The following is a 20936-nucleotide window of genomic DNA, read 5'->3' on the forward strand; positions in this document are numbered from 1 at the left end:
GAGGGAAGGCTGGTTGCTAAAGAACCTGGATCTGCATGCAGATAATTTTATATAATTTTTGCTTTGTGCATTCTTCTGTTTATAATTATAATGCATGAGGGGCGAAAAAATGGGTGAAGCTAGCTATCATAATTTAATTTAAAGATAAAATTATTAGCTATAACTATAGCAATAGGCTATTACTTATACCCCATCACCAATTAGCATTTCTTATCAAGTCATTATACGATAGACTCGGTGTCAACATCACTCATCACTTTAGTAATCAGCAAACACACATATACACACCCTGTGAAGCAGTGATGCTTATAATAGAGAAAGACAATTAATGATTAGTGACTTGATTGCACTGAAACAAGGAGCTGGGGGGGGTTTGTGTGCGACAAAGGAGAATAAAAAGATGAAACTAAAGACACAGCAGTGAAAGTATTGCCAGAAATAGTGTAAAATGAAAATGATAAAGCTTTTGATGGAAATTTGAACACACAAATAATAGTTATTATAATTATAGCGACTGTAATTATATACACCTGTAGAAGCAGTATAGTATGCAGTTTGAAAGAGTGTAACGTATTTCTATGTTTGTGCCGTTTGTATGGATCTTGGGTGACCGTTGAAATCGTTTCCAGTTTGTAACTTTGACCATTGGTCTCCGAGAGCTTTTGCAAAATGATCCTCAACCGATGCAGGTGTCATCATTACATCATCGTTATCTTCTGCCCCTGGGGAAATTGAGTCTAACGAGGTCCGTCTCTGTGGGGGGTCTAGAGGGGGTATCTTTGTTCGGGAGGCGCGGTTAGTCTTGGTTAGCAGTGGGGGTGTGGCCGTGAGGGGAGGTGGTGAACCTGCAAATATGAAACAGGCGATTAATTATACATTTAATTAGTTGTTATGTTGATGATCTTTACCAAACAGCACATTCAGTACACATAATTATGCGGACCAGTTAGTGCACGCAATACACTCTTTTTAAGTTGATGATCTTTACCAAACAGACAATTTAGTATAAGAGGAGAAAAAAGGCCAAACTTCAGCGAGAATTTGTACGCATGACTGTATTAGTATTAGTTGCTTATGTGTCATTATAAGAACACTTTAAATTACTTTCAGACTCACTATTTTGCATGGCCATGGTGATGATTGGGGAGGCCCCTGTCGTTTGAGCCATGTTGATTAGAGGGGGCGCGAATGAGGGGGACTTCTGCCCCGGGGATAGTATGATGTAGCCGGGACCCCCTGAGGTACTTGGGAACGTGAAGCCAGAACTGAGAAGATTAATACCGGGCTGTACACCACCTGAATGGGCAGATAGAGAGGGGGATAGTGATATAAGCACATAGACAAAAGAATGGACAGATAGAGAGGGGGATAGTGATATAAGCACATAGACAAAGGAATGGACAGATAGAGAGGGGGATAGTGATATAAGCACATAGACAAAGGAATGGACAGATAGAGAGGGGGATAGTGATATAAGCACATAGACAAAGGAATGGACAGATAGAGAGGGGGATAGTGACATAGACAAAGGATAGTGTATTTCAGCACGTAATTATATAGACAATAACATGTGCAGATAAAGGTGATGGCAATTATCACAGCTTTTTACATAGTAAGATAGATTTAATTTGCATGCATAGATTATCGTAATTATGGGTTTAACTTAGCTCTATATACCTGTTTGCAATTGCTGTAAGGCCGAGAGGTCATTTGGGTTGATAAGAACGACAGGTTGTTGTTGCACGACCGGCGGTGCTGACAGGAACACGATCTGGTTACCACTGGTTACACCTGCATAAAAGTAATTATTATAGGGGTAGATACATGTAAATCAACCAACACCAATTGATCATCAACCACGGTATTTCAATACTCATTATCAAGACACTCAAATATGTCTATAATTAGAGTATACATGCAGTTTGTACTAGATCTGTACTTTGTTATAATAATTATAATTAACTCAATTAATGAGATTAGTAGGAGTAAGCTATCCCATAGACTATACACTGCATAAGCACACTCCAAAGTTTAACATTAACTCGAGCCACGCCATGGCGACTCGGGATTATAGTAGTCGGCCAGTCTGTCTGTCGTTCTGTGTATTCTGAGTCTACTCACCTGGCTGCGATAGCGCTGTGTTTGTACCAGTGGATAGCCTCAACACAACAAGGTAGTAGTTTTAAATTTGGCATGTCAAAGCTTCGTTGTCGAATAAAAGTGAGCAAAAGCTAAGAAGGCAGCTTTGACTCGAGGCTGTGGGGCTACACTAAACCTAAAATTAACGCCGAGGGTTTGAACTTGAAAACCACGAATATTTTCCCCCACAAAAATTACACGCTATACGGTATACTGACACTAACATAACTACGGGCAATGCATATCTGTTTCCTATAATGATACCTGTCATCATCTGTGACGTGTTGGGGTCCATCATTGGGACCATCATAGGGGGAAATCCCTGACCACCGACCAGCTGAGAATTGGAGAGAAGGGTGCTCGTCACCGCTGGGGTCGGCTGGGTCGTCGTCGCGGTAACCAGTGTAGACGAAGCTGCTGCAATGGAAAAGAGAGCCTATAATTATATAGGCAAAATAATTATTATAGTCACACAAGCAGCATTTTTTTTAAACTGATGTGCATGCTACATTTGCATAATGCTTCTACAGGTTTGAAGTCGATTTCATTTGAGGTACTAGCTGTAACCATGGAAATTGAAAATATAACAAAACATTCATTTAGAGGCTCTCAGTTTGATGCAGTGGTTAATGTGAGGAATGCACACCTGAAGCCAAGCTAATTAATTAATTAACAATTTCATAAGAGATTCTGTTGAAAACTATAAAAAGAAGCACGACTTAATAAACTGGGAAAGAATATACCACGCAGTTGCTGATGCAGCACATGTACACGCGGTCTGCAAGCGTACAATAAGTGCTGCAAATAATCAGGAAATCCTTATAATAATAGCGTACTCTAGCTGAGCTAGTTAGAGATCGCTAACACCCGGTTTCAGTTAGTTAAGAGTGGTGTGTGATCTTAGCTCCTTATGCAAGCTGCCATTACCATAACATCACCAACACACAGTTTATATAGCACCTGACAACCAGCCACAATCAAACCACCTCCTCTAATACAACTTCTATAATCACAGCGTGTTGATATGGTAACAATAACATGACAGTTCAACTAAGATTCAATTTTTAGCAGCTGGATAATCAAGTTTTGAAAAACAGGTCAAATCTTCCAATTACACAACAGAATAGGTCATTATAATGATCCACCTTACCTTTGTTGATTGCTTTGGTTTGAGGATTTAATTGAGCTCCACTGGGGTTAAGCACTCGTAGAGCTCCGCCGATATTTCCTGTTCCCATGGTAACAAGCGGTGTAACTTGAGTTCCGTCTTTCGAAACATACACAACATTTGGATGAGGTTTCGGCAAACATTGACCCTGAATTGACCTTTGAGCTTGTGTCGGTAATGAGGCAAGTTGATTTTTTGTTAAGTCTATAATCTGTAAGCCCTTCGATGAAATGTTTTGATTCAGTGATACCAAGTTTGGTATCTGGGTAATTAAATTTGGATTTATCTTCGTGTAACCCTGTTGCTGATGGACGTGGTTCTGTCGGTGCTGTTTTTGCTGCTCTTGAAGGAAGGACAAACTCTGCTGGGCCATAAACTGTTGAACAAGTTGAGGGGTCAGTGCTGGCGATAAAATCGTACCCCCTGAGTCTGAATTCACAATTCCCCCTGACGGAATAGTCAACATAGGGAGCGTATGAACTGAAGTGCTAACAGGAGAGCCGCCACTGGGGGGCGAAAATCTCTGCAAGTTTCGAGGGGTTGAAACACTCGTTGAACTGGTTTTAGAAACTGGTCTGACGGGTACGGGTAGGTTAGTTTGAAGTCCGTTGGCTAGTGTGGTGGTGGGTGACTGCCTCGAGGAGTGGTCGAGAGGTGAGGTCGCATGGTTGTTAAGGGCGACGACGATTCGATGTGATTCGTGTTCGTGCGTGGGCGTGGAGCCTGTCGGTGATGTTGTGACTCGTGCCTGTGTGTGTGTGTGTGTGTGTGTGTGTGTGTGTGTGGGGTGGGGGTTATTGACAGGTCTTGTAGCATCAAATGAATGTTTTACTATTATTGATGCAGCTAATGTTTGTACAATCTCAGCGACTAGACTACCTTTGTACCACTTACATGTTTCTCTGTGGGCTGATGAGAATGTGATGATTGTGAGTGTGTGGTGTGGGTGTGTGAGGGTGTGAGTGGTGGTGCTCCACTCTTGGCTTGGGCCAAACTGCGTTGAAAGTGAGCCTCAATCTCATCTATAAAAAGAGAAGGAGAAAGAATAATTATCACAAAAGTATACCTACAGTCATGTAGATTATTCTCTCATTACATGTATGCCATCCTAAAATTATCTAGAAAAATGCAATGTATTAGAGCTAGGAAACTATCAGTTTACTTCCACAAAGCCAGACAACTAGGCATGCACTCACTCAAGCAGAGGCATTGCTAACTGACTGTATCATTGGGTAGGTCCATTCCACAATACATTCTTTCCAATAAACGAGTAAATTATTGTTGAGAATTGGTTGACCTTGAGATTCATACCTTGCACTGTGTTTGAGTTTGCACTGACGTCCATCTCATTTTCACTGGGAGCTCTGCAGGGACAGGGACAGGGGGGGGGCACATGTCAGTATAATTTCCAGAATTTTCTAAGTGGGTGGTTATTTTTGGTTGTCTATAGATGGTTAGTACCAACCACCATGCACCGACCAGTGTGGGCACATCCCTGACACTTATAAACATGCAACCCTGTATATAGATACAGTTACAATTATAGCTATCACTATGAATGGTACATTTAGCACCAACTTAACCGGCCCCTAGCTATATGAGCTATTACACACGAGGTGTACACATACATTATGTATACACAGAAGCAGATGTACAACGTACACACTCGACTGTACTTGACCCCAAGGAGACTACGCCACCTTACTAGGTAAGGTAGAGCCACACTACACAAACCCATTGTACCCCCCCACACCCAATCACTTAGACAGTCGAACACTTGCGTACTAGCATAAATTATTCCCTAATAAGAACAAATGGCTAAGGCAATTTGCACAAGTACTGTATACCTACTATAATTATAAGCAGACGATGAATTAATTATTGCAAACTTGACAATGCACTGCTAGCAGTTGTGCATTAGACATTATCAGGAGCTAGTGCCTTGATATGATGCAAGCCACATGCAGTTTGCAACCTATACTACAGCTAGTCAGTGATATACACGAATTTTCGAAGTAGTGGCTGTTTTCAATTTGGTCTAGGGGTGGCTATTTTTGGTTGTTATTTTGGGGGGCTAGAGGCGGTTAGTGACCACCTCCGACCAGTGTGAGCACATCCCTAAACAGACTACTATAGTGGTTTCTTCATTTTTTCGCTGAATTGTTGAATGAACATGCAGTGACCACCTCCGACCAGTGTGAGCACATCCCTAAACAGACTACTATAGTGGTTTCTTCATTTTTTCGCTGAATTGTTGAATGAACATGCAGTGACCACCTCCGACCAGTGTGAGCACATCCCTAAACAGACTACTATAGTGGTTTATTCATTTTTTCGCTGAATTGTTGAATGAACATGCAGACACAACTTGACAATACCTTGTGTAGACAGTGTGTACAGTACACTAGGGACTGAACACAATCTCACGGTACCACGCATTACATTCTGTTGAAGACACACCTAATAATGGGCCAAGTGAAGTAATCAACTGAAAATTTCACTAATACCCATAAAGAGTAAAGTGAGGTAGCCACACCTGTGAGGCAAACACAAATAAAAGTGGCTGAAAATTGCATTCCAATGATTTATTGAATGCCTCACTTCACGATAAGCCAAAGTGCCCAATTAATATGACAGCACTAGCTACATTGTCTTGATAATCATATTATTAGTTAAAGCACTTTAGACTTTTTGTGAGGACACGCTAGTACTCGAGACTACATGTACCATGAAACTCAGGATAATGATGGAGATTCCATAGCATGTGCTTCAACCTGTGGGTGCAGTCCACCTATCACAGCCACTGCCTAAGGGCAACAGCTGTAGGTAGGTTTCACTGTACAGCAATTTCACCATCATCGATTATAAAAGTACTTCAAAGCAACAATGAGAAACACACGTACATGTTTAATGCATGACTGCAATGTCTATAGAAATCACGTTCCCTGCGTAATGTTAAAAGTGCAAGTGTGCCAATAATAATATTAATCCAATCTTTCCTACACAGTAGACAATTTGATGAGGGAATATTGGCGCAGTACATGCACACCTACAAGTATATGCAAACCAAATCAAACAACATTTTCGTCTCTGTGCAACCATAGAGAGGACTATCCCGAGCTGATATAACTCCCTTACAAGGTAGTGAAGTGTACCACAGTGCGTGTGTGTGTGTGTGGGGGGGGGGAGAGTAATCCACCAACATCAGATGGCCACAATTAAACCACTACAAACACACCCAAAGGAAGCCATTGCTGAGCTAGTAAACAAAGTAAATGCAAAAAGCTATAGCCCCTATTAACAAAGAGCTCAAATTACTTTATACACACGCACACAGCGTGTGATGTGCCCAGCATTTCCGTAAGTGGCCGGCAATTTAGATCAACTATAGACCTAAGATCTAGAGGGGGTTATTTTTGTCTGGAGGTGGTTATTATAGTACCAACCACCACCGACCAGTGTGGGCACATCCCTACACACACACACACACACAGGCCCACAACACACACACACACATACACACAGGCCCACACACACACACACACAGGCCCGCCCACACACACACACAGGCCCACACACACACACACACACACATAGGCCCACACACACACACACACACACACACACACAGGCCCACACACACACACACACACACAGGCCCACAACACACACACACACACACACACACACACACACACACACACACACACACAGGCCCACAACACATGCAATGCTCAGGGCACTGTACATATACGAGACCACGGATCACACACACACACCTGGCTTAGCACTGACTCGCTACACACACTAGTAGCTGCCCTGCTGGGATGTGACTTCATTACTTCCAAGGCTATCAAAACCGTCACTTAAGAAATATGATATCAAAACAACAGAGATGCCAAGCAGCAACTTACATTGTATATAATTATAGAACAACGTAATTTTAGAAGCTAAATTTGTTAGCCTACCAAATTAATTGATCCTAATTTTCAATCTAGAACCCTAATTAAAACAATTACATTAAGAACGGAAGTTGCTAGTTCGTATTACTCATTTTATGTGGCAATTTGCTAATCAGCAAGCCTATCGTCTGTCAAGTTCAGCACAAACTGGTAATCCGAGCCACTCGTTGCCAAGCAACAGAGACGACACCAATCAAAACACAGACAGACTCAGTAAGCATTTCACCACATGCACGCACATTAATTTTATAAATATTACATAATTATAATTATCAATCCCTTATTTCAACCTTGCCCTACCCCCCTATCCCCCTACCCCCCATCCCCTACCCCCCTATCCCCCTATCCCCCTACCCCCCATCCCCCTATCCCCCCATCCCCTACCCCCCTATCCCCCTATCCCCTACCACCCTACCCCCCTATCCCCTACCACCCTATCCCCTACCACCCTACCACCCTACCCCCTTATCCCCCTATCCCCCATGTACATGACATGATTACTGAAACCCCATAAAAACAAGCTATATAATTATAGTTTCCTTGTGAAAATAAACAGCAACAAAAGCACCTGGCTGTTATTATCTGGAGGTTATGACCAGCTTCCTCGTATACACAGCACTCTAAATAACCAAGCAATAGAAATCTCACAACGGCATCTAAAACGTGGCCTCAATACAACTATACAAACAACGTCTTGTATTGTGCGTACATTAACAAAGTTCTGAGCTGCTTTGATACACCGTATTATTTTAGCCGGTAATTTTCGAGGTGGTAAAACATCGGTGGTTGAGCAGTGTTTATCATTCGTGGGTAATATTTTTGTGGTTGCTGCTTGCACTGCAGGTAAAGGTAGGCAAGGTCGCTTGCGCTGCTTCAATATAGCAACAATTCCAGTGTTATCGGAGACAGGATATAATTTAAAGGGTATTTAAGTTTTAACAAAAGGAGTCTCTCGGAATCAAAGGGAGTTACTTTCACGCCGCCCACACACTCACTGTAGTGATGTCATGGGAATGGCATCACCACACACACCACAGACCAAACACACTGGGAATTGCCAAACCACATTCACAGCACATTCACAGCACATGACATCACATGATTATACTCGCAGGCAATCATTACTGTAACAGGAGGGAGAGTCCGATCACATAGCTACCTATATCCAATCATACCTACACAGCTAGTCTAGACCCTATAATAATGCAGGCATCAAAACTCGGCTGATTCAATCGTAAAGGTTTTTCGGCTACGATAATTATTAGTTTGATTGTTGTTATGAGCGGCTGGTATTATTAGCTAACTGCTGCCAGCCTAATTATAAGTCAATTATATGCTATAATTATATTACCCAAGTATGCTGTAACAGCCTAGCTATCTGTGAGCTAACAATGTTTATATGATGAATTAATTATTCGCAAACTTGACAAATGCACTGCTAGCAGTTGTGCATTAGACATTATCAGGAGCTAGTGCCTTGATATGATGCAAGCTACATGCAGTTTGCAATCTATACTACAGCTAGTCAGTGATATACCCGAATTTTCGAAGTAGTGGCTGTTTTCAATCTGGTCTAGGGGTGGTTATTTTTGGTTGTCATAACAACAATCTCCATGGACTTGCATACACAAGAATAAAAAAAACATTTCCCAATAATCATGATCGTTGATAATCACGTAACAAACTTGCGAACTGTCTCGTACCAATTAATTTTCTGAGCATGTGTGTTGTGAAAGCTGGGTGTAATGAAAACACAGATTTGACCCCAACCACGATTGATCTATTGTGTTGCTAAATGGCAGATCAACAACTACAAAACAGAATTGCCATATTGAAACGTGTCTGGTGAGAAACGAGTCTAAAAGACAAAGAAAATTACTTTGTCTGAAAAAAAAACTGGTGGCAACAAATGCAATACAGTGAGACAGAGTTATGACAACAGGTCTATTCAACAAGGGACTCATTGAAAGTGCTGATTCCTCAATGGAATTGGTGATAGACTATCAGGAATTAGTGGATTAGCGACTTAGAACAACACAATCAAATGGCAAATATCTTCACATAAGATCAATTGTCCAGTTATGTATTTTCAATAATAGCAGAAAAATTAATGTTCACACTCTACACGATGACACACACGTGTTATAATTATTATTTATAAAATAAACAACATTCTCAGATATTGGCCCGGGGGTTATAATTGAAACATGGAATGCCAAACATCCCTAATAGGTGGCAACGCATTTTACAGCTATTTGCACTTAATGGGTGCATCTATTGTGAGGACTAATGGCACACACCTGCCACCATAGCTTAGCTTATTGAAAGGTTCAACTATAAACAATGGAAGTAAAACTTCATTAATATCCTAGCTTGATTTGCATGCCTTAATTAAGCGGCTGAAAATAAAAAAAAGTATTTATAGAGTGTAAAACAACACAGGTTTGTTGCTTTAACAGATGGGTTGTCCAAATACAAACATACCAGACATTGTGACAAGAGAGGCGGCAATGGACAGCTACTCGAGTGTTGACAAGCCATAGCTCACAAACATGTACGGAATGCAAAGCTTTAGTATATCAACATCTAATGAGAATGTCTACACGATTGTGTATACTGTGTCAGTGGGGTTAATGAAACTTGTTTTTATAATTATAGTGATCATCTAATTAGACAGTTGTACCTAATAACAGCATTTTATAGCGGTCACCCTTCAGACAGCAGACTGACATTATGGTGGCTATAATAAAATAGGTTGCCTGCTAATAAACACATTGGTCCAAAATTTAATACTATGGAGAATTTTTGGGGCCTGCTGACATGTATATGCGAAAACACTTATAGTAGCCCGCCTCTAAAGATAACACTGTCCATTTTCCCTGTACATATTTGAGGCCCACTGCAACTATTGTCAACAAAACCGCAACAATTCGACACACTCCTCTGCAAGAATGCAAGCCCTGATGCAGGTGGTGATAAAGATTTTTCCTTATCTCAAATGAGCCCACAAGCAGACACACAGCAAAGGAAGCAATTATTGGGGCATCAAAAACCCGTGTGGCTCTTTGATTACGTGACATTAAACGACGATTGTTGCCATTAAAAATTCTCAGACTACACATTTCGATATTTAAAAAGACATAAAGAGCATTAGGATGCCTATAAAATGCATTACCATGGAAACAAAGTTAACACTCTGTAATGTCGTGGTAATGTCATGAAAATGTCAGCGTTTCATAAAAGAAACTCTACTAAATACACAGGGAAGAATCTTAGCTTATAGAATGTGAATCTAGTACGCAAGGTATTCAGTCCATTAGCAGTGATTACAACAGGTCACCTTCTCACATACCAATTTCCAAGATATGAAGTGTACAAGTGAAAACTTTTACTTGCAATCAGCCAACAACAACTACGAAAGAAACACGTGCAGTACCGTGCATGTCATCTCCAGTAGAAGCTGTGTTTTTACTGAATTTCTCATTGCAAGCATTTTATCGACACATACATGTATTGTTTACTTCAAAAGAAGGATGCTACAGAGACGGCTATTCAGCACACACACAAGTTAGGGGAAACACTGCATTATTTGCTATTCACATGTATAAGTGAGAAATTCCAATCACATTCTATCGGAGTGGCAAATAGCTATTGAATGAATAGGTGTATATATGCATACGTCCAGCTACTGTTTGGAGCACAGTGCATGCAGCGTAAGTGGCCATTAAATATATTGCATATATAGAAATTCAAAACCAATTGATGTGGGCATAGCACAGCAGGGGGTAGGAATTGATATTTAAGGTGGCGTCTATATCTGCATAACTAGTGGTAATGTGCAATCAGTAACGGACAGTTACTGGTTGTTCTTAGAAACATAAATATGTCTGTAACAGAATACCCAGCCCAGAGAGAGAGCTGGAGGTAGCCAGTGGATATTGTCTGCCATTATACGCAATCAAGAAACCACCCATTAAATAAATCAAAGTCCAAAATGCACTTAACGATGAAAACTTATAAGGTGAACGAAATAAATTCATTTCTTAAGCTGCCCTTATAATATAAAATGAAGTGAGCTTGATTATAGTTATGGAGGGTGGAGCACGATCAAATATCAAATGAAAACAAATCAACATTGAGCTAAAGCACCAGGCGTCATAGGAGATCGTCACAAGTTGACACTGTGAAATTCGATCTCAGGCACCTACGCAATGCTGGCTTTACTAAAAATACAATACTGACCAGCCTCATTTATTCACGATAACTGGGTCTCTGTGCATGACTAATGTTGGCTTATTGTACGGTACAGTAATCAGTTACACCACACCACACATGAATCTACTATAGATAGGAGCACAACACAAGCTTTGCACACAAGGCTCATTCTCAGGGGTTTTACCATTAATTTTGAGCAAGCATACTAGCTAGCTTATGCACACACAAATTACACAGTCTAGTCAGCATTAATGTACAAGCATTAGAGCACATAAGACCATGCATCATATCCCAGCTGCACCTCTAAAGCAAGGTGTCTTTGTGCATTCATGGACATACCTCTCGTGTTTTGATGGCAGCAAATCCACGTCCATATCCAAGCTTTCCCTCTCCTCCAAAGCTCTCTTCCTGAAGCTACCTGTACGAGACACACTCGCTGCACTGGTCTCCATTTCTGCTTGCTTTTAGAGAAGACTAAAACACTTGAGATGTCTTGATTGATTTGTACAAGTAGTAAATAGCAAGCTAATTATATTCATAGCCTTTTGTTCCTGAAGTTTACGGAGGGAATCTCCAAGTTGCGGGGAATAGTATACGTAAATATTATGTTTTCCGTATAGATCTACTCGAGTGTTACGGAAATCATACACAAGTAAGAAGATGGCTGAAAAGGTAGGCGTGTCTGCAGGAGAGAGTATTTTACAGTTTCTGCCGTTTGTGAGCCGCTTAGAGACGGGATTCTGGCATGAGCTGGGACAGAGGAAGCTAGAGAAGTACAAGCTGAGTGAAGAGCAGCAGCAAATCTTTGGATCTTACTTCAACTGTGAGCTGAGATACTCGATCAAGGGGCAGGGGGGGCGGGGAAAATTTAATGTCTATTATACATGTTTGCACTCCTGGTATGATTTATAAATTATGCACTGCATACGGTCAATGTGTCACTACTGTAATGACCCACACCACACACACACCACACACACACCACCCTCACACCCACCACACACACACCACCCTCACACACACCACCCTCACACCCTGACCACATTAGCTGCTCAACCGGGACTTCCGTCACATCTGAGCCTCGAGTACTGCGCATTTGAAGAGTAAGTTAACACACACACACACTGGCAACCACAAATGCCCTAAGGGAAATCTCCGACCAGAAACTGAATATCTATTTTATCACCGACCCTAAACACAGCATCTCTCCCCACCCTTCTCTGTGACAGTCACTTTCACTGTGTATAAAGCCCTAGAGACTACCACCATCGTTTTCAGACCGCTATAATACAATTACTCACACACCCAGACATAAACGGGGTCTTTCCATCTGCGTGATGAATTTCAATGTTTTCTGTTTTCATTAGGCCCTAACCAGCTAAGCTACATCTTGCCCCAGCATAACATTGATTTCAACATTAATTCCATGCATGCACAGTGCATCTAACCAGCTCCTCTCACCCCATAGGAAAGGCAGCTATCCGTCCAATGCCTTTCCTTCTCCTGGCTGCCTCCTCAACACTAACACCATCGACTCATTTAAGACTCTCGACAAGAAGAGTCTCATTGACAACACAGCTGCTAAGGTCAGCCGGAATTAAATATGCCTCCTCACTAGCTGTTCAATGTGGGATTAAAATATCTCCATGTAGCGCACTGTGCAAGCATATACACTTGTTGTTATAGTAACGCATTGCCAGCGTATAGTCTTGTATTTATGCGTGGTACTGCCTCGACATCATTGTCATGTTTTATTTTTGCATGCAAGCCAAGGGAGCATAATAAATCATTGTACACACGAGTATCAACATGGTCACATGTGATGTGTGTGTGTGTGTACACAACTAGACCTCGTCAGTTTGTGTACACAATGCCTTAATTTGGCACGAGATAAAGAAAACAATGCTTACCCAATCTGGCACTGTGATGCATAATGGTGGCATTATTCTGATCTCCTCCCCTGGGGAAAACAGGAAGCCTCAGCACAAATACATGCAGTGTGAGAACAATTGTACAGCATCTCATTGGATTCCTTCCCCCCAAAAATGTATAGGACTGGAAGCACTTACATGTATAATGGTGGTGGTACCGTTTAACAGCTTCGTAGCTTCACTACCTCTAGGAAATGCTAATTTGATAATTAGCAAGGCATGGTGGTATTACATTGTATAGTTTTGAACCCTTCTAAAACTATCACACGTATACACGTGCATAACTATAATGTGGTATTGACGGTTACAAACGCCACACACACAATAACAGATATGGGAGGCTATCAAGAGTGGTGCTGTTCTGGACAATCCCTCTGTTCTCACGAGCTTCTTTCTTCTCACATTTTCTGTAAGTTAGCTCATCACCGTAGCTCCCAGATTCTATTACAACAACCAGGCAGTGCCTCAGTCACTATAATTGAAGTGAATATTTCAGCTGTTGTTCAATACAATTACTGGTGTTTATAAACTGTCCTGTGCTGTACTGATCGAATTACTCGATTTTCATTCCTTTGAAGAAAGGTGTCTCATTAGAGAGATTGGTACTGAGTTTCTCCTCCTCTTGGTCTACTTTTAGGGACATTAATATAATTACTGCTAGACAGTATGACAGTCTCGATTATTTGCAGTCCTTTGGTTTCACTGTGTTGGAAATATGCTCTTACCGTATTACTAGAATGTTTGCGAGCATCAAACATATGTGAGCGTTGCGAGGGTTGATCAATTTAAAATCCGCAAACCTAAATTATTACTAGTAAATACACACGGTCCTTGCCAGAACGCAGTAGTTAAATTGCAAAGGGTCAAATTTTCTGTTGATTTGGTTCATTCAAATATATTTTGGTATCAACCTCTTCAATGTAAACGTGTGTGTGTTTTTGCTTTAGGATTTGAAGAAGTTTAACTTCTACTATTGGTTTGCTTTCCCTGCTCTTCAACCAGCTGAGCCGTTCACCTGTGACAGTGTGTGTGGTGTGGGAGATGTGTGGAGCAAGAAGCAGGTTAGTCCTTTAAGTAGAGGCTTTGTGAGGGGGAGGGCATGTACACCTCCTATACTGCACTGCACCCCTAAACTACAGTGTACCAGTCTAAAGGCCAGCCACCAGTATAATGCATTGTGTATGGTTTTGTACAATAATTATAACCCCCTCAACAATTTGTATAATGTTTAAAATCTATCGTAGCTCCGTAAATGTTTTACAGCATAAAAACAGGTACTATGATAGTGTGATTTGTACCTGTATACATAAAATAAGCATCAATTACATCATTCCTCTTCTTCATTACGTACCTCCTTGTATTTATACCCCTAGCTCACAAATCTCGAGGTCTCGTATGACAAGTTTCGTAGTGATCACCCAGGAGTGGGGTTCTTCCTGGTCAAGGTGGAGGGGGATGACATCACTGTGTTCTCACTTAGGGAGTTTGATAAAGCCGTCAATGGAGACAAGGTATTCAGAACCAATGTATTGTTTGTAGGTATTATAATAGCTAGTGTGAGTTGATGAACTTTGATTGTCTATGGCATAACTTGGGTTCTGTTGGTTTCTGGTAGCTCAAAATCTAAGGTATTTTTTGGGGTCGTTTTGAAAAAGGCGTACATGAGCTAATGATTTGGAGGAAGTGTGAAATTGAGTCCGCTCAAAAATGTTGATTAAACATACCATCTGAAAGAGCTTGTTTTAGGCTTTCAGTAAATCATGAAAGTGTTCCAGGGTTTCAAAAATTCTAGCGTTGTTTTTCCTTAATTTTACATTAATTCTGTATTAGGTGGTACAATACAGGTTGGTGTAATTACTGTAGCTTGGTGATCCCAACACAAGCATAAAACATTAACATGAAACTAGTGTTCTTGTGATTGCACAATCATTCATAGTGTGTAGTAGCCTTGGCACAGTAACACACGCACACACACACACACACACACACACACACACACACACACACACACACGCACACACACACACACACACACACACACACACACACGCACACACACACACACACACACACACACACACACACACACCACTAGACAATGGTTGTACATCCGGTCAGACTAGCTAGCTTCCTCTGCAGTTTCCACTGGTCTGGCTGGTTGGCACTTCCCTGGGGGCCGCACACGTAGCTCAGAGAGGAAGAGCATGTCTGAAACTATAATGGGGAGATACCTAATTAAGGATAATATTTCTATTTACATAAACTACTTTGCAGTTTCTAGAGGAAATTAGTACATGTAATTGTTGCCCTCATCTTTGTAGAGGATGTCATGACACATGTATACTGACCAAACGGTGTGTACATACATGTACATGTCCTGCGTACATACACATATAATAGATGTCCATAACTAGAGTTCCCAAGCACACACACATGTACATGTACACTGTACGTCGTATTCCCTTTACGACTAAACGCCAGATTGTAACAAACGCCTGACCTCGATTAAATGCCAGGGATTCAAACGTTGAAACGCTGGAATCTCAGATAGGAAATAAGCCCTGGGAAATACTTGACAACTGTTTCCTTTCATTGTTTTGTTTTCCTCTGTTCAGTTGATTCTAGGGTTCAGTGACCCCAGCACACTGGAGAGCAACCCCGGCTGGCCACTCAGGAACTACCTCATCATGGCCGCAGCTCAATGGTAATAAATTAATGATGATCGAGTGTGTAGTCGATTTGTATTATAATTAATAATGTGTACCTTCTAGGCTAATTTTTGTTAAAGATACAGCATGCATACCTATTTAATTAATTAATGTGTAAACCACGTAGCTGTTTATATGAAAATGGTTAATTTTTGTTTGCTTTCGTTTTCCGTGCAGGGGTGATAAGGTGGGTATGGTCGATGTCCTCTGTTACCGTGACTACACTCGAGAGGGCAGGAGGGTCAACAGCCACAGTCTATATGTGAAGGGAATCAAGCTGACCAAAATGTCATCAACAGGTGTGTACATGCACGCACATGCGTTTGTGTTTGGGGTATCAATTGTTCACATATATGTATAATTATTGTACCCTTAAGGTACATGAAAAGTAAAAGGTAAAACTTGTACCACTTAACAACCTAAATTAAAACTGTACAAGCTCCCTACCGCAACTACATGCAAGTAGGGATTTTCCCATTTCATAGGGATCGGTAAAAACTTACAAGCCAACATACTGTGTACCACTCACTTACAGTACAAGAGGTTAATTGTTAGGACGTACCAGGCCAGGCTGAGCCTGTATAGGGGGTTTCCCTTGCATGACCACAGGCGCTTGTATGCCAGGCCACAGCAACACAAATCATCCATTGAGTAGTCACCGAGAGATCAATATGGTTGCATGTAATGATACAGAGTCGATTATTTTTTTACCAGTAAATGTGGGCACCTGAATGATGTACTCAATGTATCAAATCATCACACAAATAGTATATAATTATTTCCCTTGCTTGCAGACCTGCCTAAAGTGATGGGCTGGGAGAGAAATGACAAGAACAAACTGGCCCCCAAGATGGTCAACCTCAGCTCCTCCATGGACCCTGTCAGGTGAAGATATGTGATAATAATTGTGAAAGCAACGCTTGTTTGTAATGTCATACCGTATTATAGGGAATAATGCTTTGATGTCCGTAGGAACAGTTGACATATTGTGATTTCATTTAGGAATTTTAATTGCCATATACCTGTGTATGTATCAAGTGTACAGTGGAACCTTTGATAAACGTCCCCAGCAATGTTAATACATGACTGCTGTACCAAGAGCTTTATAAGCCTCGTGTGTGTACCTAACAATTTCTACAGAACTATTTACTAATTTCCTCTCATACAAGGTACATGTATGTACTTCCTATAATGGACAGCAAAGGAGACGTAACATGAGCTAATAAATATTAATTACCCGGCCCAGAAGTATAAGCGTCCTCTAGCTATTCACTGTAGAAGCACATTCATCACATGTGCTATAGATTGACTGTACATTCATACACACACTACCCACTGCACACAACCCACACTCACACCACCCCCCCCACACACACACACCCCCCCCCACACACACACACACTCCACACTCACACCACCGCCACCCCCTCCCCACACACACACAGACTCTCTGAGTCCTCTGTGGACCTGAACCTCAAGCTCATGCGCTGGCGTCTCCTACCCTCCCTGGACCTGGCCAAGATCTCAGGCACTCGCTGCCTCCTCTTGGGGTCAGGTACCCTCGGCTGTAACGTGGCAAGGTGTCTACTAGGCTGGGGTGTGAGGAAGATCACAATGGTGGACAATGGAACTGTGTCTTACTCTAATCCTGTGAGGCAGAGTCTCTTCACCTTCGAGGTAAGTGGAGTTGTCTGTCTCGTGGTTGTTGTACATATCAGTGATATGCCCACACTGGTCAGTGGTCATGGTTGGACTAACCAAAATAACAACCTCTTAGGCCAAAAGAATTCTGGGCACATCACTCCATGGCAAATGTGGTTGTTGTATCAATGATGTGCATAATTATATGTACTCATACTTTAGCGAATTTGTACATACGTACACTGTACATACAAGCACTGCGGACGAAACTTGAGCAAATTTGACATCTCTAGCACTGTTCAAATGTTAAAACTCTCTACAGGATTGTGTGGGCGGTGGACGTAAGAAAGCACTGGCAGCTGCTGAGAGTCTGAGACTCATCTTTCCCGGAGTGAATGCTGAGGGGGTGGAGCTTAGCATCCCCATGCCTGGTCATCACACCGGCACAGAGCGTGAGTGTCACTATGTGTATGGGTGTGTGTGTGTGTGTGTGTGGGTGGTGAATACAAGTATTATGGGCTATAGGCCCAGAGTCCACGTTTCCACCCACGTACTGCACACACACACTAACCACCACCCCCTCACTCGCTAAGCACCCTCACCCACTCACCCTACACACACCTCACAGAGAAGGCCATAGACAAGGTACGGAAAGACGTGGAGCAACTACAAGCACTCATCCAGGACCATGACGTTGTGTTCCTACTCATGGACACTAGAGAGAGTCGCTGGCTGCCCACTCTACTAGCCTGTCACTACTCCAAGATTTGTGTCAATGCTGCTCTTGGCTTTGATACGTACATGGTCATGAGGCATGGGTTCAGGTGAGGGGAGGGGTCAATCTGTTCTATTTATAGGCCGGAATTGTCTGCATACCATTATTTGTTTGTTCAAATACCCTTACAGTACTTCACACTAGACTGTTTGAGTGTACACTTCACATACATACATGTATGTGTGTATGTATCGTAAGTCACTTTCCTTGTCTCCTCTTTCAGGCCTCCCCCTGGCACGGTGACCCCTGACCCCGGCCCCTCTGGTCAGCTGAGTGCCAAGATACCTGGCAACGATCTCGGCTGCTACTTCTGTAGTGATGTTGTAGCACCCACTGACGTAAGCTCTCTTTAACTTAATTTTGTAACTTTGTGAGCCCTAACCCTCGCATTTTGTAGCCCAACATTATTAAAAACAGAAGCCTATAACTATAGACCTATTCACTTGTGTTTTATTCGCCTCCTCCCCCCTCCCACTCTATGCATGCAGTCCACTCGTGACCGTACGCTGGACCAGATGTGCACAGTGTCCAGACCAGGACTGTCCATGATAGCCGCAGCACTGGTAGTGGAACTGCTCATGGGAGTTGTGCAACATCCCGATCAGTGAGTGGAGGGACAATAATCTAAACATTCATAGAGCAGCGATAGCTAGCTACCCACGCAAGTAAAGTGGGTCTTTTGTTTATAGCTGAGCAGGCAAACTAAATCCTTCTACTGTACACTGTACATGCACTGTACAAATTGTATTAATAATAGTTCCAACTCATGAAGTGTGGCATCCCTGTACTCATGATTAATCCCCCCCCCCACACACACACTTCCCCCCACAGAGGTCTGACACTCCACACTCCACACATACACACACACACACACTACCCCCCACAGAGGTCTGACACTCCACACTCCACACATACACATACACACACTACCCCCCACAGAGGTCTGACCCCCCCCCCCACACACACACACACACTACCCCTCACAGAGGTCTGGCTCACTCTGAGAACCTGACTGACGAGGATGACACTGACTGCGAGTCAGTACTGGGACTAGTACCACATCAGGTGAGTGTTACCATAGTTATACATGCAATGGAACCGCTATAATGACACTTATGGGATTTTTATTGAGGTTTCAGGGTTTACGTCTATATATGCATGCTAACCTACATGTATAATATATAGTTGGACTTGGATGAATTTTCTGACATTTAGGGAGGAGCTAATAATTATACTAGATCTCGTATGCTGATTCATGCACTGACTATATACCATAATTATATTCTTTTTCGTTAGATTCGTGGGTTCTTGTCTCGGTTCCACCACGTGCTACCAGCGAGCAGGAGGTTTGACATGTGCACAGCATGTTCTGATAAAGTGAGTCAACCAGTTACAATTATATAGGTCTACATGTACTGCATTAGTCATGTAATAAAATGATTTTATGGTTGCTAGCCAACGCTAAATGTAGATACAATGCATGTAATAACATTTGTGGAATCTCAGTCACAGCTATAGAGTACAATGTTAATTCTATAGACATAATTATGCATAGGTATTGCATTTTTTACTCCCAATTCATCTTTTACCCTTCTCTCTTCTCAGGTTATAGAAACCTACCAGGCCGAAGGGTTCGCTTTCCTTCTGAAAGCGTTCAACTGTCCCAACTATCTGGAGGACCTCACTGGACTCAGCCAGCTGTACGCCCAGACTTACGATGATCAGGTGTGTACTCTATTACTGTAAATTAACGGACACATTAGGGAACAAAGTTTTGGCCGTTAGCACAAAGTATTCATTCCAAATTGTTTATTTGGGATCTGGATGCCTCGTCTTTATATCACAGTAGGGGGTGGCGGTTAAGAGGAGTTCTATACTTAATTTCCAATCGCTGTAACTCATGATCAGAATGCGCATGTAGTAGTGTGAGCTCTTTATGTATAATTATATACACCATCAATTGAATCACTTGAACCCATTCACATTCATACAGGTTTGGGAACTGAGTGAAGATGAAGAAGTTTAGACAATTGCAATGTGCATCACAACAAAATAATAAGTAAAAGTATGAATTTAGAGTGTATTATTATGCATGCATGTTTAATTTAATGTGATAATTATATATTTTTATCTATTCGAAGCAATGAACTATGATTGTGAGCAACTGCATGAGCAAGTAATTGTTATTGCGCTCCTCCACTGTCACGTACCTGTATAGTCTCGCTAGGTCTGCTATGAGAGATGCCAAATGTAGCACTTACGACAATATTCCACCATTCGAATGAGTTATTAATTTCTTTGCTTTCTCATGTTTTTTTCTAAACAAGTTATTGTATACGTACATACATGCATGCACCGAGGCATAAATGAAACACACATGTACCTTCTAGATCTACA

General features: G+C 41.8%; 2 protein-coding genes across 4 annotated transcripts; one reads left to right on the top strand and one right to left on the bottom strand.

Annotated features, from left to right (window-relative positions):
- Positions 1-206: 206 nt before the first annotated feature.
- LOC135345244 (mucin-6-like) lies at positions 207-12014 on the bottom strand. 3 transcript variants are annotated; one of them, XM_064542647.1, is made up of 8 exons: positions 11824-12014; positions 4619-4671; positions 4202-4329; positions 3290-4055; positions 2404-2553; positions 1678-1791; positions 1117-1296; positions 207-845 (listed from the first exon to the last, which is right to left on the bottom strand). In XM_064542647.1, the coding sequence occupies exons 1-8, from the start codon at positions 11934-11936 to the stop codon at positions 577-579; spliced, it is 1773 nt and encodes a 590-aa protein (XP_064398717.1). In that variant the 5' UTR covers positions 11937-12014; the 3' UTR covers positions 207-576. The 3 variants fall into 3 exon arrangements, with proteins under 3 accessions (XP_064398717.1, XP_064398716.1, XP_064398718.1); XM_064542646.1 differs by having other exon boundaries at positions 2404-2556; XM_064542648.1 differs by lacking the exon at positions 11824-12014 and adding an exon at positions 9754-9912 and having other exon boundaries at positions 2404-2556.
- An 87-nt stretch (positions 12015-12101) lies between these two features.
- LOC135345235 (ubiquitin-like modifier-activating enzyme ATG7) lies at positions 12102-20679 on the top strand. The gene is made up of 18 exons (XM_064542632.1): positions 12102-12307; positions 12533-12587; positions 12953-13070; positions 13747-13824; positions 14363-14476; positions 14789-14926; positions 16031-16119; positions 16301-16422; positions 16918-17008; positions 17569-17800; positions 18087-18216; positions 18393-18588; positions 18763-18877; positions 19028-19143; positions 19526-19604; positions 19836-19916; positions 20145-20264; positions 20533-20679. Exons 1-18 carry the CDS (start codon positions 12145-12147, stop codon positions 20563-20565), a joined length of 2070 nt encoding a protein of 689 aa, XP_064398702.1. The 5' UTR covers positions 12102-12144; the 3' UTR covers positions 20566-20679.
- Positions 20680-20936: the final 257 nt, after the last annotated feature.

The sequence above is a fragment of the Halichondria panicea genome, chromosome 12, assembly GCF_963675165.1.
Source record: "Halichondria panicea chromosome 12, odHalPani1.1, whole genome shotgun sequence".
NCBI lineage: Eukaryota > Metazoa > Porifera > Demospongiae > Suberitida > Halichondriidae > Halichondria > Halichondria panicea.

Bases quoted from the DNA above. Each gene is read 5' to 3' on its own strand.
- LOC135345244 (XM_064542646.1), bottom strand. From the start codon at position 11,936: ATGGAGACCAGTGCAGCGAGTGTGTCTCGTACAGGTAGCTTCAGGAAG. The intron at 2,557-3,289 runs GTAAGGTGGATC...TTTCCATTGCAG, and splicing joins AACCAAAGCAATCAACAAAG to CAGCTTCGTCTACACTGGTT. The intron at 1,297-1,677 runs GTATATAGAGCT...CTGCCCATTCAG, and splicing joins CTTACAGCAATTGCAAACAG to GTGGTGTACAGCCCGGTATT.
- LOC135345235 (XM_064542632.1), top strand. From the start codon at position 12,145: ATGGCTGAAAAGGTAGGCGTGTCTGCAGGAGAGAGTATTTTACAGTTT. The intron at 14,477-14,788 runs GTTAGTCCTTTA...TTATACCCCTAG, and splicing joins ATGTGTGGAGCAAGAAGCAG to CTCACAAATCTCGAGGTCTC. The intron at 17,009-17,568 runs GTGAAGATATGT...ACACACACACAG, and splicing joins TCCTCCATGGACCCTGTCAG to ACTCTCTGAGTCCTCTGTGG.